At 46.9% G+C, this 24,950-nt stretch overlaps 1 protein-coding gene across 3 annotated transcripts in view; it reads right to left on the minus strand.

The window, feature by feature from the left end:
• The window catches only part of NKTR (natural killer cell triggering receptor), a 98,515-nt gene that overhangs the window by 46,170 nt on the left and 27,395 nt on the right, over positions 1-24,950 (minus strand). For 2 of the 3 annotated variants that reach the window (XM_077490656.1, XM_077490655.1), the window contains exons 5-6: positions 19,668-19,712; positions 10,445-10,532 (exon numbers count right to left, since the gene is read on the minus strand). In XM_077490656.1, the coding sequence (XP_077346782.1) occupies positions 10,445-10,532; positions 19,668-19,712 (133 nt within the window). Of the gene's footprint in view, positions 1-10,444; positions 10,533-19,287; positions 19,316-19,667; positions 19,713-24,950 lie in introns of all 3 variants that reach the window. The other variant, XM_077490657.1, reaches the window with a different exon arrangement.

Below are 24,950 nucleotides of genomic sequence, written 5' to 3' on the forward strand. Positions count from 1 at the left end.
TACCTGCACCCACTTCCGGGATAGCTCTCTGCGGAAAGGGGCGTAGATTATGCCCCTTTCTGAAAGTCCCCCGCTGCCTGCTGGGAAACACACAGATCCCAGAGGCAGCGGGTCCATCCTTATTGCGCAGCGCGACTCGCACATGCGCAGTAGGGAACCGGGAAATGAAGCCGAAAGATCGGCTTCGGGTGCCGACATCGCGGGCGCGCTGGACAGGTAAGTGTCACTATTTTAAAAGTCAGCAGCTGCAGTATTTGTAGCTGCTGGCTTTTAAACCAAAAAAAAAAAAAAAAAAACGCGGAGTCCTGGCGGACTCCCGCTTTAAGCCGTTCTCATAGTTAGCTTTAGATTCTGCAAGACACCTAGCACAGACTCCTTGTCTTATACGAATATACAGTAAAACCTTGGTTTGAGGGTAACTTGGTTTGAGAGCATTTTGCAAGACAAGCAACATTTTTAAACAAATTTTGACTTGATATACAAGCGATGTCTTGATATACAAGTAGTGTCACAACAGGGTATAAAAGAGAAGAGGCGCCTCCAAGAGCCGGTTCACACTGAGACGACTTGTCAGGCGACTTAGCCGCCTGACAAGTCGCATCCGTTCTGTACTAAGGAATCGTTCGAATAGGAGCGGCTCAAGTCGCTCCGACTTAGAAAAAGTTCCTGTACTACTTTCGGGGCGACTTCAGGTGACTTGCATTGACTTCAATACAGAAGTCGTTTAGCAAATCGTCGCTGAAGTCGCGTGCAGGTCGCCTGAGGCAGTCGCGCTGCAAGTGGTGCTGCCTCAGTGTGAACCGGATCTGAGTGTAGCGATATGGTTACATTTAATTAAGGTACAACATTTAGTAACATATTGCTACACTCGGAGGCGCCTCTCTTCTCTTTTATACTCTGGAGCTCCTCCTGGATTTTGCTTCTAATCCCCTTGTGGGAGGCTTCCATGTGTGGATGGACATTTTATGGTTACACATAGTAAAACAGTACCTACCACCATGTGGAGTGATCCAATGTTGCAAAAGAACTATGCCTCCAAGTGTCAGTTTGTCATTATTCTAGAACACCCCCCCACCACATGTCAGCACATCATTGCTCAAGGACCTCCCGTCCACCATGTGTCTGTGGGACTCCCAAACGTATCAATGTTCTGGGACCTCCAAGCTGTCATAATTTTGGGACTCCAGTAGTGTTTCATTATTTTGGGACCCAAAGTCAGTATTGTCATTGGTATGGGGTCCAACCAAAATTTTAGTGTCTCATTGTTCGAGGACCTCGATCCACTAGATCTTAATGCAACTCTCCAATGTAAAATGTGTCTTGGGTCTGGGACCCCAGAGTCAATGTGCAATTTGTTTTAAGAGCCCCATCAAATGTCAGTGCATCATTGTTCAAAAAGCCTTGATCCACCGGGTGTCAATGGGACTCCCAAATGTTAAATGTTTCATGGGTACAGGACCCCAGGAGTCTGTGTGTCATTGTTTTAGGCCCGATTCACACCTATGCAGGTTGCAGTTTGCATAGTGCAGGTGCATTTTGTGTTTTTCAATAAATTCTTTTCATCCATTGAAGTCTATGGAACCAAAAACCAGAAAAAATTCCCTGGCCCTTTCCATAAAATGCACAGATGTGAACTACATCCATAGGAAACAATGTTATATGGACTGTAGTGTGGTTCTGCAAAACAGAAAATGCGTTAAAAAAAAAAAAAGTACATAGCTGTGAACCAGGACTTGGGACCCCAGAGTCACCGTGCCATCGCTTTGGGACCCCAGAGTCACCGTGTCATTGTTTTTGGGACCCCAGAGTCACTGTGTCATTGTTTTTGGGCCCCAGAGTCAGTGGGGAGCTTTACTAAAACTGGAGCATGCAAAATCTGCTGCAGCTCTGCACAAAAACCAAATCAGCTTCCAAGTTTTAATTTAGATGTAATTCCAAATTTAAAATGGACAAGCTGAAGCCACAAGCCGATTGGCTACTATGCACAGCTGCGCCACATTCTGAGTGCTCCCGTTTTAGTAAATCTCCCCGTGTGTTATTAGCCCAGGAGTCAGTGTGCCATTCCTCTAGGATTTCAGAAACAAGTGTCCTGGAGTCCTAGTATCAATGTGTCATTGTTTTAAAGAGGAAGTAAACCCTAATGGGTTTACCTCCTCTTTGATTCCCTGCAAAGGTAAAGCATAATGGACTACTATGCATTGCATAGTAGTCCATTATGTGTCACTTACCTGACACAGGAGCATCCATCTTCTCGGTGGGGTCTCGCTGCTCCGCCGCTGTCATTCGACGAAGCCACAATGACCTCACTCCCGCGCATGTGCACGGGGGCCGCCACTCGCGGCATATCACCATTGACAGCAGCGCGCTCAGTGCGTAGACAACGGTGCCTGTCTTTTGGCAAATATCTACTAAACCGTGTGGGTTTAGGAGATTTCTTGGACCTACAGGTAAGCCTTAATCTAGGCTTACCTGTAGGTCAAAGTGGTTTGTAAGGGTTTACAACCACTTTGTTCAAGGGGCCTTGATCCACCAAGTGCCAATGGGACTCCCCCATGTAAAGGTTTTATGGGTCTAGGACCCCAGGAGTCTGTGTGTCATTGTTCTGGGACTTTTAAGTGAGAGTGTGCCATTGTTTTAGGGCCCTAATGTCAGTGGGTTATTGTTTTGGGACCCCAGAGTCACTGTGTTATTGCTTTGGTACCCTAAAGTCAGTTTCCAGATTTTATTGTCAAAGATTAATTGAACAAGCTAAAGTTAGAAGCTGATTGGCTACTATGCACAGCAGGACCAGATTTGGAGTGCTCCAGTTTTAATAAACCTCTCCCTGTGTGTTATTGTTATAGAACCCCAGGAGTCAGTGTGCCATTGCTCTAAGACTCCAGAAACAAGTGTTCTGGAGTCCCAGGAGTCAGTGTGTCATTATTTTGGAGTCCTCAAGTGCCTTCCTATCACTGTTCTGGAACCGCCCCCCCCCCCCATGTATTTTTCAATGTTCTGGTAACTTAAATCTCAGCAGATTTTTTTTTTAAACTTGTCAGAACCCGTAAGTACGTCAAAAGATCTTTGACCAAAAAAGTACCAGTTACTTACCGGTAACTGTCTTTCTGGGAAATCTTCCAGGACGGCACACCTGAGAGATGAGAGGCTCCTCCCTACAGGAAACACAATCAATCGACAGCTGTTTTAAGTCCCCACCCTTCCCCTTGATCCTCAGTTTGTAGAGAAGTAACTCCTGAACCAGGTTCACAAGGGAAATCATTCCTCATAGGTACTCGCCTTCTAGTGTTCTAGAATTTTCCCTCCTCCAACGGGCGGGAAGTAGGCCTGCCGTCCTGGAAGATTTCCCAGAAAGACAGTTACCGGTAAGTAACTGGTACTTTTCTCAAGTCATCTTCCAGGACGGCACACCTGAGAGGATAAACAAGTACCTCAGGCCTACCTTAGGGTGGGGCCACTGCAAAACCCTCTTGGCGAACCTTGGCTCTGCAGTGAGCTTTACCTCCACTCCATACGCTCATATGCTTGATGAAGGCATGTTAGCTGGATCATGCGGCTGATCTGCAGGTCTGCTCCACAGATGTTCCTGCCTTTTCCGCTTCAGATGCAGTATCTAGGTGAAATGGGCTCTTAAAAATGGAATCAGAAAACATGTTAAACTTGTAGGTTAGCAATGTTACCTATCTCACACATCTAACAACCATGGCCTATTATGCCTGTAGGTGCTACTTAGAACCACTAAAAAGATAAATAAGAGACCTGTGTAAGACAAGGACACTACATTAATCAATAAGAGGGCCTGTCTTAACACTATCCTGTTGAGGGAAATAAAACTGCTTCCTTTTTATCTTTATGTCAGCAAAAGACTAAAGGGAAGCCTACTTAAGGGAAATAGATTAACAGAAGCTTGAACCCTGGGTTTAAGGCATGCCCAATCTATGTCCTTACTTACGCCTGAGAGCCTTCTTCAGGAGATTAAAGTCCCTAGCAGGAGTAGACTACCCATATTGCTATGTCTAGTTTTGCTAAAAGGGCAAAATGAAGGCCATGCACCAAGCCGAAACCTATTCGATCGGGTATACATCTTTATACTTCATCCTCAGGCCCTAATACTCCTCTGAACAGAACTCTCCAAGTTCTTACTAAACAGGGCGATTCATTATCCCCTTCCTCCAGTGTCCCATAACCCTACAGGGCTTCAACCCTAGGAAATGGTTCTGGCATCCCTGAATGCAAGTGGTCAAGGTTTTCTGACATGTGGCAGCGGCAGCCCGAACTCCTGGCCCCTCCATGGAAAAGAAGGCTGAAATACAAAAAGGTGATACATGCATTATTAATATCACAAATAAAATGATCATAGATTGTGGGCACGGCACAATAGATTTAGACAGAAAGGACACAAGCATAGACAACAATGTTGTGTGCCTGAGTGTGACTAGCTAAACCAATATATCAAATATGGGAAGAGACCCAAATCTGAACCTCAACGTAGACAAACAGTCCTCATAGTCTGGTTTTCTGATGTGCTGCCAAGACGTAAAAACATTAAGACTCAAGCAAACCCTAAATGCTGCGTATTTCTTTAGTGCAGCTAGCTAGGTCATAACTGATATATAAATACGGAAAGGACAGGAACCCCCTTTACTGTTGTGCTTTACCTATGTACAGCAAAACAAGGCTATAAAGACAGAAAGACCCAAACTTCTATGTTGTGTATTTCTGACAAACCACCACAGTTATAAGATTAATATGAACACCAACTCCCGTGTTGTGCATTTCTGCTATGCCACAGGGAAAAATATGGAACACAAGACAATCCTTTCTGTCATGCACTTCTGTAGTGTAGTTCAGATAGAACCAACACTGAGAAAGGACACGAGCAACCTGCAGCATTGTGTTTTTCTGAAACAGAAAGCACCAGCCAGCTTCAATCTTGAGTATTTCTGCTGTGCAACAACATAAAAGCAGACACTGAGGAAAAAGACAGACAGCCTTTACAGCTGCAATCTTTCTGGTCTGCTGCAAAATAAAACAATAACGCCATGATGAGTATTCCTGCTGTGTAGCAAAACCTCAATCAGAAGGGACAGATAAGTTTAGGGTTCCCACACCCGTGCGACCCAACCTGCGACTTGGGACTGCAAGACGCATGAGAAGTCATATACTATGGCTTCCAATGGGTACCATTTGTGTCTGTGCGACACCAGCAGTCCCTGATTCCTGGATCCACAGACCTCAAGATTACACAGGTCGCAGGGAGAAAAAAAAAACAAATAGCAATTTTCAGGTCGAACCAGTAAGGGGTCCCCAATGCTGTGACTCCCTGGAGGATTGCAGCCAACAAACCCCTGCTGTGTATCCCTAAGATGCAGAAAGGTAGATCCATGAGAAACACTGCTTAGCCTGATATACAAACGATAAGGCAGTAAATATAGGACATACAGGACACAAACATTCAATCTTTGTGTATGTCTGATGTGTAGTAATATACCAATACTGAGCAGAGAGGCCACCATCCTCAATGTGTCTCTCAGCTGAGCAGCAAAAACAAAATCAGAAAAAGACAAGCAACCTTCACTGCTGTGTCCTGATATGCAGCCAATAAGGCAGAATATGCAAGACATAAAAGGACAGACAACCTTCAATCTTGTATATGTCTGATGTGCAACAATATAACAATTCTGAATAGAGATAGCACATGCATATTGAAGCGATTTGGCCTTGCGACTCAACATGTCAAATCGCATGGCTAAAATCAGCACAACACCACTTTGTGGTGCTACATGGATTACCAAAGGCAGTATATGTACTACACCTGGCAGGGGTTCAATTTGTATTTCTACTAAGTAGCCCAACAAATTCGAACCATCAATTTTCACTGCTGCCTTTCTGATAAGGCAGTAATACAGGACACAAAACCTCACAGACCTTAATGCTGTACAAATCTGATGTGCAACAATAAAACACTATGAATAGAGATAGCACATCCATATTGAAATGATTTGTCATGCGACTCAACATGTCAAATCGCATGTTTAAACTCGGCAGCCATTGCCGTTAATAGCACTGTCTGAATCAGCACAGCGCCACGCAAATCAGGATCATCAGACTTCACTGCTGCCTTTCTGATAAGTAACCAACAAGGCAGTAAAACAGGACACAAAGCCCCACAGACAGACCTCAATCTTGTGTATGTCTGATGTGCAGCAATATAACCATTATGAGCAGAGATGTCACCAGACACAATGATGTGCATTTCTGCTGTGCAACACAAAACCAGAAAGTACAGACCACCTTCACTGTTGTATTCTTCTGATCTGTAGCCAAACAAAGCAGTACCTTTAGTATATAAAGGACAGCAAACAAGCTTCAGTGCAGTGCATTTCTGATGTACAGCAATATAGCCCTTATAAGCAGAGATGTCACAAATCTCAATGTGTATTTCTGCTGTGCCACAAAAACATCCCAGCAAGCACAAACCTTCACTACTGAGGTCTACTGGTGTGCAGCCAATGAGGAGTCATGGTCTATCCCTTTATGAAATAACCAACAGGCAATTTATTTCATAGGCATAGCCTGGGCTGTAGATACTAAACCTCACCACCAGAGAAGGAACAGATCCTAAAATGGTTGGACACCCTACTATTAGTAGTAGTTGTTGTCCTACCTTACCTCCATAGACTGAGCAAACGCTAGCCAGCACATATCCAGGTGGTGCTGATTAGCAACTAAAGTCTCAATGAGCCCAGCCCTAGAGACCAATTTAAGACCTCTCTAGAAGAGGTGGTTACCAGTTTAGCCTGGGAGGTAAATAGCTATTTGCAGGCTTCAAACAATTAATTATGTAGCTCTTGCATAGGTTTGCACAGAAAATCCTCAATTAAAAGGATGTAGGGAGCGATCTATGGTGAATCGCCTTTAGATCTGCCACTGCGTGGATTGTAGCCCAAACCAATAAAAAAAAAAAAGTTTCTTCTTACCTCCTACACTATAATATAAACACAGTGTAAAGGTGGAGTGGGAGGTTGGAGCTTATGAAAGTTAACTATAGCAGGCAACCCCCAAAAGGAGGATCTGTGACAAGGGAACCCCTACTGTGCCACACAGTAGCTTGGTCTCTGCCCATCCTTGAATGTTAGGTCAGCTTTTAAACATTGTGAAGCAACTTCAGATTCCTAGCAGCTGGGCTAATAGGGCCGGTAACCTAGTGCACCTGCTGACCAGGGGAGCTTCTGAATCCACCAACCACTGCCCAATTAATAACCTGTTCAGTGGTATACCTGGCCTGTAAGTAACTTTGTATCTACCAGGTCCCCTCTGTACGCTATATTCATCCCTACTAAATGTACCACAACTGGGCATGTAGGGAGAGGCTGGCAACCTACTGCTGCGATAACCACAGTGTCTCTGCTGTAAGAGGGAGCTGTGGCTGGTGGTTTTAGCAGTGGCGTCTGCGCTATTTGTATCCCGACCCCAGGTTCTGCACTGCACCAGTCAGTATATACACGGGGAAGGGGGAGCAATGGCCTACCTACCTCTTTCTCATCTGAAGTGGTTTAGGCACACTCGTTCCTCTGCACCACCTGTCCACCATACAGCTTCTCTGATGTAAGAGGGAGCTGCGGCTGGTGTTTTTAGCAGAAGCTTAAGGGCTATTTGAATCCAGACCCCAGGTGAGATCTCAAATGCCCAGGAACCCTCTGGCTGGAATTGGGGATTTTGCAGCTAAATTCCCACGGCAAAAGGAAAGTAAAGTACTCACCGTTGTCGTCTTCCTCTTTTTGCCACAGCCAGCGGGCTTGCTTTTCCATCCTTATGGTCCACACGCAAGGAGGATAGCCGCCAAAGTGCTCCCCCCCCCAACTGCTGTCCCCATAGGGAAGTCAGTCTATATACATGGGGGGGGGGGGGGGGGGGGGGCAATGCCTTCCATTCCTCATTCCCATCTTCATATCTGAGGTGGTTAAGGCAGACATCCACCGTAGTAAACTGGTGCCTCCTCGCTCTAGAGAAAGGAGGATGTGGGCGCCTGCTCCTACTGACTCTCAGCCTTCCCTCCTGGGTAAGAACGCCGCTGCCATTTTCCCGAAGTTTGAAAATGACGCGGGTGCTTGTTGCCACGCCCTCTCCGGCAGCCCACGCGAGCTACCGGGGACCCAGGAGTCGGGGACAAGCCCCCTGGAAAGAACCGATGGCCAGCACCCCCGTCTGAACAGCCACCTGTACAGGTAAGGAGGGGGGAGACAGGATAATGGCCCCTGAAGTTCTGGGTACACCACTGTACCCAGGGTCCTTCAGCTCTCAGGGGGGCTCTTCCAATTTCTGCTGCCCGCCCTGAGGAAAAGATAGGGGAACCCCCCAGGAAGGACAAGAATATCCTACCAGACCCAGAGGCTTCCCAGGCTTGTGGTCCGGCTCCCAGGGGGAGACCACCAGCCCCAGGCTTCGGGTCATTTGGAAAAAAACAAACAGTTTCGCTGTGTAGGGAGAAACACAATCAAAAACTGAGGATCAAGGGGAAGGGTGGGGACTTAAAACAGCTGTCGATTGATTGTGTTTCCTGTAGGGAGGAGCCTCTCATCTCTCAGGTGTGCCGTCCTGGAAGATGACTTGAGAAATATGAGCGTGTCATTGTTCTGGGACCTCAAAGGATCAATGTGACATTATTCTAAAACCCCTTCACTGTGACATTATTCTAAAAAGCTGCACTTCAGAAAATCGGCCACATTGTAAAATGTGCAGACATACTAGAAGTACAAGAAGGTGCATCTGACAGTTTTGTGGAGCTCTGGGAGGATAGCTATCGCTATATTAATGGAGCTCTGTCAGTTTAATGTCTGGCATCCGCTCCTTTAGATGCAAAGTCGCATTAAGCTGCTGTGTCCGTCTGTCCCCTCCACCTGCCAAATGACAGAACACTTTGTGTTATGTAAACTTTTTCACAAAATACAAAGGGCAGAGCTTAGCGGTGATGTCTTTATGTTCCCCCAGATGAGCGGCGGTGTTTGAGATCTGTTTATCTTCCTTGCTTTATTAAATACACATATTGGATAGTAATATACTGTCTGTCTGTTCTTTACGTATGAGGGATATGATGCCGTATTTTGTTACCCCCCATTTCCAATGAGGGGGAGAGACAGCCATTCATCTGGGATCTATGCATTGATTTACAAAGCACCGTAAGACCTCCTGTGTGTTGAGGTCCGAGCTTCTGGTAAGCAGCTGTATGTGTTGATGGTGGCACTGATGAAACTTTTTATTTGAAGGTACTTTATGTTATTTCATATTATGTTTATGTATTGGTAACTGTTTGGTTGGATTTAGACCCCTTTCACACCAGGGCGTTTTGCAGGCGCTATAGCGTTAGAAATAGCGCCTGCAATCCGCCCTAAAGAAGCTGCACCATTGTGTGTAGTGTGAAAGCCCCGAGGGCTTTCACACTACAGCGGTGCGCTGGCAGGACGTCAGGGAAAAGTCCTGCCAGCAGCTTCTTTGGAGCGGTGTGTTCACTGCTCCTCCACCGCTGCTCCCCATTAAAATCAATGGGGCAGCGCTGTAATACCGCCGGCGTTTTGCTGGTGCTTTTAACCCTTTCTCGGCCCGCTAGCTGGGGGTAAAGCGCCCCGCCAGCAGCCGAAATGCGCCACAAATCTGACGGTAAAATGCTGCTAAAAATAACTGCGTTTTACCGCCGACGATATGGGCGGTGTGGTGTAAAAGGGGTCTTAAGGAAACCGCGCAACACTTTTTTTTTATTTTTATTTTTTTATTCATACACAGAATGCAAAGGCTTCTGTTAATGGGCAGCAGAAGGGAAGGGAAGGGGTGGGCAGAGCTGCTGTGTATGAGAAGACAGCGTCTCTCCTCTCAGAGCCCCTGAGTGTAGTGATGGCAATCTTCCCAGAGCTCCATAAAACTGTCAAGATGCACATAAAAGAGATAAGTGCACCTCCATGGACTTAAAAGAGAAGTATGAGAAACTTTTTTTTTTTTTTTTTTTTAATCATGCTTACATTGCAGGATGCAGCACCGGTCTGATGCTGCATTTGTCCCGCCACCCCGAACACGGAGAACCAAGAGATCAAACACTGCTGATCACTCGCTTCTCAGGGCTCCCTGAGCAGAGAGCTGGTGACTGTCCGTCACAGCTCTCTGCTCTGCGTCCCCGCACTCTGGGCTGCGGAGGGAGTGGAAGCGGTCAGCTCAGGCTGACCCGGGTGCCGGTCCAGGCATGTGGGCAGATCCCGACCTTAAGGTCACGATCTCTCACGAGCCTGGAAGAAGTAGTACAACCAAAGGGAGCTTTGGCTTTAACTCATAGTATGGCAGCACATTTTATGCCCAAAGTGGCTGAACTCTTTTAGTTCAGCTTTAACAAAATGCCAGTCTGATGTTCTGGGATCCCAAGCTGTCAGAAGGAAGATGCGCAGAATTATGACAAACTCACATGAAAAACTGAGAACCGTTCGTGTGCTTCCCACGGTTTGCCATGGACAGGAGGAACGCGCGGTCATGCTTGAGAATAAAATTTTCATCTATGAGAAGAAGAAAAAAAAAAAAAAAAAGAAAGAAAGAAAAAAACAAGAAATGGAAAAATAAAACGTTTAGTAAATTTGCTGATGAACAGAGGATCAGTTTGAGTAATGAATACACAAAGAAGCTTCAAAGACTTGCACCCAGCTATGGTATGTGTGTGCGTGCGCGTGTGCGTGTTTGGGGAGAGCTGGGAAGCACCGACATCAGTAGGAGTTATTTCCCTCATCGCCAATAAAAAAAACAAGATTTTCTTCCCTTCCACACAAGAGGTTAGGCCAAACACCCCAAAAAGACAAAGCGGACACATAGGACAGAAGCGCGTCACATGTAGGATACGTTCAAGATAAAGAGGTGCGGTTGTACAGCAGATCGTTTGTTCTGTTATAGCGTTCTGCAGACTTATCAATACAATTCGGAAAAGCTCACACGTTTGTACCTGCGTGGTGCGTTTTGTTTTGCAACAGACCTGTGAAGGTACCCAAAATACTTCAGATGAACGTCAGCGGACATGCCAGAGTGTGTATGAATGATTGCAACAGACTTTAAAAGTTGAATTGCAGAAAATCCCAAACTTTGTAAAAAGTGCAAGCATACCATTGAGTGGAGTCCAACGAGGTGCATGTCAGCTCCTGGACTTCTCTATATTTCTTATATCTGCCAGGTTTATTGAGCTCCCCGCAGGATACATTCGGGGCTGTGAGAGGAGAGAAACGCGCACACACAGCAGCTATGCCTGCCCCTCCCCTGTCCATTCACAGAAGCCTTTGTATTTTGTGAACGCGTTAACGTATTACAGAGGCTTCTGTGACTGGGCAGGAGTAGGGGAAGGGGCAGGCATATCAACTGCATCAACTACACTTGAGGGAGCTCAGGCCAGAGCATGTTGGAGCTCCAGAAGCTATCTTCCCGGAGCACAATAAACCGTTCAGATGTAAATAATATAGATAAGTCCAGGTGGTGGCAGGCACCTCGTTGGATCAAACTCATCATATGTCTGCACTGTTTACAAAGTTGCTAATTTCCCAGCTTTAAACCCTAAAATCAGCTAAATACATTCCAGGTGTGCCAAATCAAAATATGTTTAATTTTTATTGAAAGCAGCCACAGACTGAGTAGAAAAGGCTGCCCCATCCTACAATGAAGGGCATTTCTGTTCTTTAAAGGAAAACAGTGATCTCTTGAGAATTCAGGGAGAGCTGACAACACTGCATGGGATTTCAGTGCAACAGAGGCAGCATTTTTCACGGCATTGGGATTACAGGCTACCTGTATTTTATGGAAAGAAGAAAGCGTTCTGTAGTACAAGAACTCCAACACTATACATTTGTTTCCTAATTTTAAAGCTAAATTTCAGGAATTCAGACACTTTCTTAAAAGTGAAGGCACACTATGAGCCAAATCCAATGAGCTGCATGACATTTCCTGGGCTCATGTCTATTTTTTTTATATCTGATAGGTTTATTGCTCTGCCGGGAATTACACTTGGAGATACTTATGGCTGTAAGAGAGGGGAACAGCACACAAATCAGCTATGCCGGCCCCACCCCTCTGCTGCCCTTTCACAGAAGCCTTTGTATTTTGTGAATGTTTTCACATAATACAAAGGCTTCTGTGAATGAGCAGGAGGCAGGGAGAGAAGACCATAGCAGCTGTATCAAGTCTACACTTGAAGGAGCTCCAGAAGCTATCTTCCTGGAGCATAATAAACCAGATTTAAATAACAGAGCCAAGTCCAGGGGGTGACAGGCACCTCATTGGATTTAACCCATAGTATGCCTGCACTTTTTACAAAGTGGTAATAATTTTGTTCACATAATAAAAAGGTTACTGTATTAAAAGATACAGCTATATCCTGGTTCTACTCCTACCTATTCACAGAGCTCTTTCAGTGTGACCTACAACTCTGTCTCCTCCTCTCCATTGCCCCTTTCTGTGGGGGTCCCTCAAGTCTCTGTTCATGGACCCCTTCTCTTCTCTATCTACACCTCCTCCCTTGGCCACTTGATAACCGCCCACTTCCAATACCATCAATATACTGATGATACTCAAATCTGTGTACTCCTCACCTCACTCCTTCAGTCTCCTATCGCTTTACTAACATATCAGCATGGATCTCACACCATTTCCTTAAACAAAATCTCTCTAAAACCAACGGGTGGCTGGACTTTGTGTGACGCCCTGCCAGCGCACCGCTCCAGTGTCAAAGCAGCCGCTTTTTTCAGGCGCCATAGCGCCTAAAAAAAGCTGGCAGTGTGAAAGGGGTCTTAAGCGCACTATTATAAATTTTGCAATATATAAATTCTGTATAATAATAATACTGTGAACAGGCAGGAGGAGGGGAGGGACGGGCATAGCAACTGCAGCGACTCACTTGTTCAAGATGCTCAGAAGGATCAGCGTTGTTCCCCCTGGAACTACAGCGATAGCCGTCTTGAGAGTACTATAAAGCGGCCTGATATAAATAATAGAGCTAAGCCCAGGTGGTGTCATGCACCTCACTGGACTTAACTCATAGTATGCCTTCATTTTTTACAAAGGAGCCGAATTCCTGGAATTCAGCTTTAAAGCGGGACTGCACTGTGGAAAAAAAAATATTAAAAGCCAGCAGCTACAAATACTGCAGCTGCTGACTTTTAATAAATGGACACTCACCTGTCCCGGGGTCCAGCGATGTCGGCTGCGGCTTCACTTCCCGGTTCCCTACTGCGCATGTGCGAGTCGCGCAGCGCAATAGGAATTGTCCGCGCTGTCTCTGGGACCCGTGTGTGTCCCAGCAGACAGCGCGCAGGGACAGGAAGAGGCATAGACTCCCATGGGAGTCTATGCCCGGAAGTGGGTGTAAATACCTGTCTTTGACCGGTATCTCCACCCCCCTCCCCCCTGAAAGGTGCCAATTGTGACACAGGAGGGGGGGGGGGTTCCGATCAGCGGAAGTTCCACTTTAGGGTGGAACCCTGCTTTAACCCTGTTGAAGGAAGCTAATTCTGTTCCCCAGAAAAAAAGTTGGATCATTTTAAAAGTCATCCATTGGAATAAATTGGTACCACTATTAACCCTTGGGTGTGTCTCTTCAGTTTCATGCGATGCTTACATCACATGACCAGTAAAAACAAGGAAGTCTGGGCTGCCTTATCAGTTTGGCGGGAGACATACCAATTCGGGATCTACATGTAGTTGACACTTTCCAAGAGTTAGTACATAAAAGCAGAGTGAGAAATGCGGATGATATGGTCAGAATGTCGGACGGCATGGTAGACGGCTATGTTCATAGCAACAATTTTTCCTCGATGAACACTCAATAAAAGAATCATCCATGAATAGGGATGAGCTCAGGCGTGTTCGCATGGAACACGTGCAGAGCCCGCCATGAAGTTGGAGCAGGGCTGCGCTAATCACAGGCAGTGAGACATTGCCCGATCTCTGCAGCCGCACATCGGGGCAATGTCTCACTGCCTGTGATTAGGGCAGCGCCGACTTCCTGGCGGGCTCTGCACGCGTTCCATGCGAACACGCCTGAGCTTCTCCTTATCCATGAATGACAGACATACATCCTCTGTCTATAGGTACCTTAGAAGTATGTGCACCTGTGCGATTCACACTCCGGGGGTGGAAAAAAAAAAAGGAAAGAGAAAAGGACAGCGGCGCTATCAGAAATCTGGCTAATTTACTAGCGCAGGTAAGAAAACAAGAAAGGGAATTTGGACCATTTGCTCAAACTCCAAAATGTCTTCTTGTTTTCGGTTAGCAAACACAAGCCCTCGTATTTCTGGGTTAGGGGGAAGAGCGCAGGAGCACACGTTATTCATTGGAGGTCATTGCCATTCTGTGCCTGCATCAAGAAACAAGTACCAAAACACTCGATTTATAATAGCTTGGACACCCATTTACTACCGATATTAAAGTATATCTAGAACCAATGCGTTTTTTTCATTTGGGGTGGAGTGCGGAAGGGTTAGAACCCCTGTCAGGTTTTCATTGCTGTCTAGGGATTTGCACCCTCTCTCTATTTGTCCTGGTGACCACTGGACCAAAACTCCAAATTCTGAGTGGTCAACAAAACAGAATCTCCCAATGGGTACACCTGTTGCGGTGACAACTATCCAAGGGCCCAGTCACACTTGTGTGTTGTGCCAATGCAGCTAATCTGCATGCAGTACCATCCACTGTGAAGCATATGCCATGCGTTGTGGCGCACGGTGTTGCTAAAGGGTCATGCATTTCGTTTCCTCCATTGGGGCGCAATGGAAGCCCATTAATGAATGGGCTACCTCATTGCGTTTCAAAACTGGCGTGCATTAACGCAAGAAAATAGACAGCTTAACCCCGAATCGCAGGACCTGCCACCTCCTGGGCTTTTCTCTATTTATATCAGGCAGATTTATTGTGTTCCAGCAGTATAGCTTCCGGAGCCCCGACACAGCTACATGTTTATATCTCTGTCTGTGAGAGAGGAGAGAAGCACAGAGCAGCTATGCACGCTCTCCCCTCCTCCTGCCCAATCACAGAAGCCTTTGCATTGTGTGAACTCATTCAGAAAACGCAAAGGCTTCTGTAAATGGGCAGCAGAGGGGAGGGGCAGGCATAGCTGCTCTCTGAGCTTCTCTCCTCTCTCACAAGCAGACACATAAACCTGTCAGACAAATAATAGAGATAAGCCAATGTGGCAGGCAGCTATTAGGAGTTAGTCTACTTTCACACTGTGGCGTTTTAGCACTAAAAATAGCGCCTGTAAAGCTCTTCTCCTGTCACTCTAGTGTGAAAGCCCGAGTGCTTTCACACTGGGGCGGTGCGCTTGCAGGACATTAAAGTGGATGTAAAACCGACTTTTTTTTTTTGTATGTCATAATGTACAATATAAGGTTGCCTATCATTTGAGCCCAGCCTTGCCACAAAGTTAATCCAGCTCTGAGCAATCCTCTTATTGTTCAGTGAGATCAATCTTGACAAACAGAGAAAAACTTTGTCAAATCCTCCTCCTTGCTTAGAGTGACGGGTGATTTACATATCTCGTGCACTAGCCTAAGAGACATGCATTATTTTTTAATTGCCTCCCCACTCCTTTCTTCTGCTGCTCTGCCAGGATTGGATGTTCCACACCTCAGCACGATTTGGCATGCTGAAGTCATGTGGTTACTTTCCTGTCTTTTCACTGGATGTTAGAGATCACAGCAGAAGATCAGTGTAAGAAATGCACAGGAGAAAATGCATATCGACAAGGGGAGTGTAGAGGTGGGCGGGGGAGTCTGACATCACGATTCCACCCACCGAGCTCCAGACAACAGACCCACCCACAAAATCTGCAGTTTTTCGGGTCTCATAGCAGACAGAGGGGAGACATTTGACAGGTAGGGATACATGCAGGAGGCATGTATATCCTTATAGATAACCACTATGGCAGTAGTTTAGAAAGAATGACATAGGGTTTACATCCCCTTTAAAATAAGTCCTGCAAGCAGCATCTTCGGGGCGCTTTAGGAACGATGTACACCGCTTCTGAAGCGCCCATGCCCATTGATATGGATCCGATCCAGCGACCTGCACAAGAGCAGAGCCATTGACACAGACAGCGGGGCTCAGGAGCGTGCACGCCCGAGTGCCCCTCCATGGGAAGTGGGTTCTAGGGAAAGAAGAACAACATGGCTTTCAAATCCCAGGACCACTGTACGGACCAAACTGCTTAAGTGCAGAGGGGACGGCGGGGTGGACGACTTGTGGGGTTGTAGGGTCTTAGTTTACCTTCTCATTTTAGAAAAAAAAAAAAAATAAATAAAAAGGTGAACACTTTAAGAGCAGACAGGCCCTTGGGAATTTGCTTCACTTTGGAGAGATCTCCAGGACAGGAAGGGAAGGATAAAATCACAGCAATGACAAAAGAAAATCTGATAAGGGTTTTAAGCGCCCCCTACTTTATCAAAATGCAGGGAAAAAAAATAAAAACCACACAGTTTTGGTTTAAGATATACTTTAAGCAGCACAACTGCCATGAACGAGTGTCCTAAAATCAGCAACGGATTTCCTCTATGCCGTGTTCTAGAGCCAACACAGACACTCTAATGTGATTTAGATGTATGGCTTGTACAGGCTCTCTTGCAAAATTTACTATGTTATCACAGAACTCCAGGATATAAACACAGAGCTGCTCGAGATGGAATCCTATTTAAAAAAATAAATAAAAAAAAAACCAAGATCGGCCAGCTGTTGCTGCATTATATTATATGAATGTTCCACCCTAAAATTGGGTGGAATATGTAACATGTCCCCAAAAAGGTGAACTTATCCTTTAATTATCCATTTTAAAATAATCAGAATGTAGCAAAATCGGTTTTCGCCTGGACTTTCTTAAAAGGAATAAGTGCACTTTAAGAAAAAATGCGCTCTTTTTTTTACCCTTCTTGTGACCCAACACAACCCACTTTCCCTATCCATAGATCCCCACCTTGACCAACAGCCATTGCTAAAATTACTCAGAAGTTCAAGCCGTAGCTGGGTGTAGTAAGATGTCTAATGCCGCTGTTCTGTCAGATTAGCCAACCCGTAGAACGCATGTGCAGTTTACGGAACGTCACTTCTGTTCGCTGATCTATTGGGTTAGCCAATTGATATAACACTGGCCATTATTGAATTTTAAAAGGGACTGTAATGCGCAAATGCAGCCAAGACAAGAACTGAAAAGGTAAAAAAATAAAAAAAAATAAAAAAATAAGAAGAAACTCAGCAGCATTCAGATCAGGATAAATATGCATCTGTGGAGAGGAGGGGTGCATTTTGTTAGGTTAGGGCAAAGGATAAAAAAGGATAAGCGCACTTTCACTTTAAGGCCGGTGTTCTGCCGTATAGTGTCCGGCCATCAAATAGTGTCCGGGCCGTACTGTGCATGTGCAGTACGGAGCAGATGAAGCTTCGGAAAATCTCCGAAGCTGAACGGCGCCTGCGCCGTGAGTGGAGGTGGTGGCCCCACCATCCAAGCGGACATAGGGTTGTGAATATTAGAGGGCACCTCGCGGGCGAGCTTCGCTCGCCACGCTTCGGGCTCCGCCTCGCTGCGCTCTGCTCTTTTTTATTCCTACTCTATGTCCACTTGGATGGTGGGGATAGAACCAGGACTTACAGCGCAGGCGCCGTTCATCCTCGGCAATTTTTGGAATCTGTGTTGCTGTGTACTGCGCATGCGCAGTACGCAGCGGACACTATCGGATGGAGGACGTTATATGACAAGACACCGGGTTCACCCCTCATCTCCGCCCACGGTTCCCAGCATGGGGTCCGGTGCGTCCCTGTTCCCAAAAGATGTGCAAAACCCCTTCTGCAATCCAGACTGCGGCCGCCCCTGACATGTGTGAACCGGCTGCATTGAGAAGCAGTCACGCTATACGTGAACCCAGCCTAACAAAAAAAAAAAGAAGCCTAAAAACAAAAAAAAACAAAAAAACACAAACAAAAAGAAAACGAAAGAAAGAAAGAAAACGAAAGAAAGAAAACGAAAGAAAGAAAGAAAGAAAGAAAACGAAAGAAAGAAAGAAAGAAAGAAAACGAAAGAAAGAAAGAAAGAAAGAAAGAAAACGAAAGAAAGAAAGAAAGAAAACGAAAGAAAGAAAGAAAGAAAGAAAACGAAAGAAAGAAAGAAAGAAAACGAAAGAAAGAAAGAAAACGAAAGAAAGAAAGAAAGAAAACGAAAGAAAGAAAGAAAGAAAGAAAAAGAAAGAAAGAAAGAAAACGAAAGAAAGAAAGAAAGAAAACGAAAGAAAGAAAGAAAGGCAAGTACAAGCCTACAGAACAAAATCATCCAAAGTTGGGAACTCCAAGGCCTAGTTTTGGAAGCGGTTGTGGTTAGCACAGTCCTTAAACTCAGGAACACAAAGTGGAATACTTTTTTTTGTTGTTGCAGAGGATTGGTGTGTGTCAGTTTTCCCAGGAATATAAAAATGACATTATATGGCAAACTAGAATGGAAAGAAAGTCCAAGGAGCATCCAGCTGTGTACACTTACCTATTTGAGTACACTGTTTAGAGAAAACAAAAAAGAAAGCCTTCAGTGGGTATAGACCTTGCCAATATGGCCACAGCAGTGTAGAAGCACAGAAGACGGACTACCCCCCTCCGCTATCACACGCAGACCTAGTTGCCCTCCCCCGGGGGGGTCAGTTACCTTACAGCATGCACAGCTACAGTCTCATATTAATTCTTTTCTCTCTTGGTCGGGGAGTACAGCTTGGGTTTCTTTGGCCACAGAGGTAGCGGGGGGCTTTTCTGACGATGCAACAGAAGTTATCAGGATTAAAAAAAAAAAGAAGAAAAAAAAAAGTTTGCAAAAGTGTTCCATAAATATCTCAAATCTATTGGAAGTTTGCAAACTTTTATAGAATAAACCTTCCGCCGTATCGTACAGAAATCCACCCGTCTGTGGCCACCACTATAAAGGGGGCAGTAATTCCATCACCCTCACTGTCTGCAGTTGCAATGGCAACAAAATTTCCTATCCACACTTATTCTTTTTCTTTTTTTGAGTAACAAACCAAAAACATTGTTGACAAAAAAAGTACAGAGAAGATGGAGAAAATGGCCGATAAACTCATCAAAATTGTTATTTTTCCTTCCAAAACTGTAAACTTTTTTTTTTCTTTTTAACAGACAATCCAACATGATGAAGGACAGAATCCCTTTAACTGGGGGTGGGTGCAGGGGGAAGGGGGAGGGGGGGGATAAAAAAAAATAAAAAAAAATAGTGAATTGTGTTACTGAGCTTATGTTTCTTACCTTCTCATATTGCAAAAGACCACAATCTCTATAAACAAAAGAATACGTTGACAGTTTTAGGCAGGAAGATAGAGGAGTTTTCATGAAAAAGTTGCCTAGCCTCCATGCTGAAAATTGACACTGATAAAACCAGAACAGTTAGAGGTCCCTTCTCTAAAAACTAGGCAGCTAGGACATGACAAAAAAAATAAGAATAAAATAAACTTATAGGCCCGAGTACATGCACTTGGCTTTCATGCAACATTAGAGTCATGCAAGAATCTCGTCTAAACGCTGGCCGGTTTACACACTTCTAGGCTTTTTTGTGCGCATAAAAAAAAAAAAATAAAAAAAAAAAAAGGGGGGGGGAATAAGACGAGAACACAACGGAGGGGACTTACCTTTAAAGAAACCGCCATAGATCGACTCTCCGCCTTTTCCGTTACCTAATGTGCAATAAGAGAAATTGAGTCGCTGAATATAAAAAAGGGCATACATCCTATATTTTACACTATCAGTATATTTATTTTATTTATTTCAGGTACACACATGCCATGGTTATATGTGGAATTGTACCCCAAAATACATTCTGCTGCTTCTCCTGAGTACGGGGATACCACATGTGGTCGACTTTTTGGAAGCCTAGCCGCGTACGGGGCCCCGAAAACCAAGCACCGCCTTCAGGATTTCTAAGGGCATACATTTGTAATTTCACTCCTCACTACCTATCACAGTTTTGAAGGCCATAAAATGTCAAGATGGCACAAAACACCCACAAATGACCCCATTTTAGAAAGTATACATCCCTAAATTTAGGGGTACACTAGTGAGACTAGGTAATAAATGGCGGGTGCCCTGAAACTATAAAAAAATAACTAACCAACCAGCGTCACCTGTAAGGCCGCGTACACACGCGCGGACTGTTTGCCCAACCTTGTTCGTCAAACAGTTTCGGCAAACAGTCCGCTCAAAATTTGCATGAGCGGACTTGCCCACACACGAGCGGACTGTTTGACGAACAAGGTTGGGCAAACAGTTCGCTCAACTTTTGAAATGAATGGACTCGCCCACGTAAGGAGGAGGCAAATCCGCCCATTTCGAGCGCGTGTACAGGTAGGCGGGGCCCGCGAAGGAGACGTCGCGGGCTCCGCCGCCTGGAATGGGCTTAAAGGGGAACCCCAACGCCAAAAAAAATCGGCGTGGGGGTTCCCCCAAAGTCCACACCAGACCCTTGTCCGAGCACGCTACCCGGCCGGCCAGGAAAGGGGGGCGAGCGAGCGCGCCCCCCCTCCTGAGCCGTACCAGGCCGCGTGCCCTCAACATGGGGGGGTGCCTTGGGGAAGGGGGGGCCACGCGGCCCCCCCCACCCCAAAGCACCTTGTCCCCATAATGATGAGGACAAGGGCCTCTTCCCGACAACCCTGGCCGTTGGTTGTCGGGGTCTGCGGGCGGGGGGCTTATCGGAATCCGGGAGCCCCCTTTAAGAAGGGGGCCCCCGGATACCGGCCCCCCACCCTATGTGAATGAGTATGGGGTACAATGTACCCCTACCCATTCACCTGTGAAATAAAGTACAAAAAAAAACACAACACAGGGAAAAAATATTTTATTGCACAGCTCCGGGGGTCTTCCGTCTTCGGGGGTCTTCTCGCCGGACTCCTCCGCTATCTGTGTGTAGCTCTTTTACTAGCGGAGGAGTCCGGCTTTCTTCCTCCCCGCCGCCGGCCTCTTCTCCCGACTTCGGGGGTCTTGTCCCCCTCTTCGGTTCTTCTGCCGGGCCACCGCGCCTTCTTGTAGCTCTTTTACAGGCGGTGGCCCGGTCTTCTGTCGCCGCTGTCGTCGCCGCCGCCGCCTTCCGTTCTTGTTCTTCTTCTTGTTCTTCTTCTTCTTCTCCTGGAGATGTTGACTCGACGATCTCTCCGGCCGGAATGCCAGGGACACGCTCCGCTGCCACTTATATAGTGACAATGGGGCGGTGTCACATGGTATATGTCACATGGGTTGGTCACATGGGTTGATGTCACATGGGGACTATGACATCGTAAGGGGGCGGGGTCACCATGTGACCAACCCATGTGACATATACCATGTGACACCGCCCCATTGTCACTATATAAGTGACCGCACAGCGCGGCTCTGGCATTCCGGCCGGAGAGATCGTCGAGTCAACATCTCCAGGAGAAGAAGAAGAAGAACAAGAAGAAGAACAAGAACGGAAGGCGGCAGCGGCGACGACAGCGGCGACAGAAGACCGGGCCACCGCCTGTAAAAGAGCTACAAGAAGGCGCGGTGGCCCGGCAGAAGAACCGAAGAGGGGGACAAGACCCCCGAAGTCGGGAGAAGAGGCCGGCGGCGGGGAGGAAGAAAGCCGGACTCCTCCGCTAGTAAAAGAGCTACACACAGATAGCGGAGGAGTCCGGCGAGAAGACCCCCGAAGACGGAAGACCCCCGGAGCTGTGCAATAAAATATTTTTTCCCTGTGTTGTGTTTTTTTTTGTACTTTATTTCACAGGTGAATGGGTAGGGGTACATTGTACCCCATACTCATTCACATAGGGTGGGGGGCCGGTATCCGGGGGCCCCCTTCTTAAAGGGGGCTCCCGGATTCCGATAAGCCCCCCGCCCGCAGACCCCGACAACCAACGGCCAGGGTTGTCGGGAAGAGGCCCTTGTCCTCATCAACATGGGGACAAGGTGCTTTGGGGTGGGGGGGCCGCGCGGCCCCCCCTTCCCCAAGGCACCCCCCCATGTTGAGGGCACGCGGCCTGGTACGGCTCAGGAGGGGGGGCGCGCTCGCTCGCCCCCCTTTCCTGGCCGGCCGGGTAGCGTGCTCGGACAAGGGTCTGGTGTGGACTTTGGGGGAACCCCCACGCCGATTTTTTTCGGCGTTGAGGTTCCCCTTTAAGCCCATTCCAGGCGGCGGAGCCCGCGACGTCTCCTTCGCGGGCCCCGCCTACCTGTACACGCGCTCGAAATGGGCGGACTTTCCGAGCGGGAACAGTCCGCTCATTTCGAAGGTACAGCGGACAAGCCCACACACGGGCGGACTGTTCGCTCAAACACAGTTTCAGCGGACAGTTTTTCGGAATTTCCGAAAGACTTTGTCCGTCCAACTGTCCGCTGAAACTGTCCGCTGAAAGCCCACACACAAACGGACTGTCCGCCCAAACACTGTTCAGCGGACAAGGTTGGGCGAACAGTCCGCCCGTGTGTACGCGGCCTAACAGTTATATGGTGATCACTGGTGAAAGGGTTAACTAGGGGGCAATCAGAGGGCTTTATGCGGTAGTATATGGGGGTCCCTGGCGCTATAAAAAGCTACGGCGAACCTAAATACCTACCTGCCTAACTAGCGTCACCTGTGACACTAATACAGCGATCAGAAAAATGATCGCTTATTAGGCTGGGTTCACACTGGAGCGATGCGGGAACGCCACAAATCCGCGGCGGGTTCCCGCATCGCATGCCTCCCGGCGGCAGTTCACACTGCCCTATGCGAACTGCTGGGAGTGTCAGTGAAATGTTACTGACACCCCCAGATCAGTTCGCATATCGCAGTGCGATCTGCAAACTCGGATCGCATGGTGTGAACACCCATGCGATCCGATTCTGCTGCGGACCAAAAAAAGGGTCCCGTGCGAATTTGCGGCGGGTGCGGCGCGAATTCAGCCATACTATCTGTATGGCTGAACTCGAATCGCACAGAGATCGGATGTGATTTGCACTGCAGTGCGGTGCGAATCACATCCGTTCTCATAAACCGCTGCAATGTGAACCCAGCCTTAGCGACACTGGCGACGGGGGGTGATCACGGGGTTAAACCTTTATTGGGGGGGTTAGGGGGGCACATTAGAACTAAAGGGGGCTAACCCTAACTGCCCTAACAGTTATTACAGTCACAAATGACACCAATGCAAAAAAAAAAAAATGCAATTGGTGTCACTGCGACTGGGGGGGCAGGGGTAATTGGGGGGGTGATCGGGGGGTGTGAGTGTGCCTGGCATGTTCTACTGTGTAGTGTCGTGTTGGTGCAACTCACCGATCCTCTCTCCTCGGTGCCGGAACGAAAAATACCGACACGGAGGAGAGATTACATCACTTCCTCTCCTGTGTTTACATTACAGGAGAGGAAGTGATGTCACGGAGCATTTCCATTCGTCGGGAGCGATCGCGAGGGGGTGGCCATGAATGAATGGCCGCCCCCTCATCCCGGATCGCTCCCGAACGAATACCGACCGCCGCAGGCACCGGGGGGGGGGGGCCCGATCGGGCCCCCCCCCCGCGGGAAGGCAGGGACGTACAGGTACGCCCATATGCCTGCCCGTGCCATTCTGTCGACGTATATCGTCGTGCGGCGGTCGGCAAGTGGTTAAAGTGATACTAAATTCTTGATTTTTTTATTTTTTTTGTTTAAAAATAACAAACATGGTCTACCTACCTGCTCTGTGTAGTGGTTTTGCACAGAGCAGCCCGGATCCTCCTCTTGCCCGGTTCCCTCGCCAACGTTCCCGGCTCCTCCCTCCTGCCCCCCCACAGCAAGCCACTGGCTATGGCTCCATGTGTCCAGACACGGAGCTGCAGCTTGGCCCCCGTCCCCCTCTTTTTCCTCAGTGGCTCACTGACTGACAGCAGCAGGAGCCAATGGTGTCTGTTGTGTGTCTCAGCCAGTCAATCACTAGGGAGAGTCGAGAGCAACACCGCTGGATTCAGATGGGACTCAGGTAAATATTAGGGGGGCCGCTGCACACAGAAGGTTTTTTTATCTTAATGCATAGAATGCATTAAGAAGAAAAAAAAAAAAACTTTCTGCCTTTAGAACCACTTTAACCCCTTGGTGTCAGCGCCTCCTGGCCCGTTAAGGGACTTCAGATGTCGAAAGGCCAGGCGGGGTTTATGATCACGTGCCCGCCGTGATTGGCTGTCAGTGGTCACAATTCCAAAAGCACCCGATTGCAAGTTGTGGGAATGCACAGGGCGAGTGCTCTCCGCACAGCTGAGGTTTATGATCATGTGACCGCCGTAATGGGCTGTCACAGTGGTCACATGATTCCAAAAGCACCCGATCGCAAGTTCTGGGAACGCGCAGAGTGAGTGCTTTCTGCACAGCTGTGTTTACATTCTGTTACGCAAAAACGCAGGCTCTCGGCATTGAGACCCACCTGTCCAGAGGCCTCATATTTGCGTATTGTCGTAGTTAACATTGGTGTCTCCAATAAAGTCATCTGATGAAACGCGCAGGGAGGAGCTGAACGCAGTGACGTCACCACGTTCCCGAAAGCGTCCCCATGCTGTTCTGGACGGAGGTTTTTTTTTTTTATTTTTATTTTTATTTTTTTGTACAGCGCTGTCATTTTTGGATTTATCTGAGTGCATTTACACATTTTTAGGTTTAATCTAAGTTCATTGAACGTTTTAACATATAGAATACAAAAGAAAATAAATAAATATAAAAAAAAAAAAAATAATTAATATCCCCTGGTAGGTTAGGGCAAATACAAAAATCCAAGCAAAAACAAAAAAAAATTAAATAGGAAAATACATTAAATCTGAAATAAAAGAAGGGGCAGGACAAAATTCACATAAAAAAAAAAAAGCATTATTTGGATTTCACACAGCAAGTAGCGCTTGGCTCTTTTTGTCTTTTTAACATGGGTAGAATATTTCGGATGATGGTCAATGAGCAG

Source organism: Lithobates pipiens, unplaced genomic scaffold (genome assembly GCF_037356315.1).
Source record: "Lithobates pipiens isolate NorthernLeopardFrog02 unplaced genomic scaffold, aLitPip1_a1.2 Scaffold_19, whole genome shotgun sequence".
In the NCBI taxonomy this organism is placed as follows: domain Eukaryota; kingdom Metazoa; phylum Chordata; class Amphibia; order Anura; family Ranidae; genus Lithobates; species Lithobates pipiens.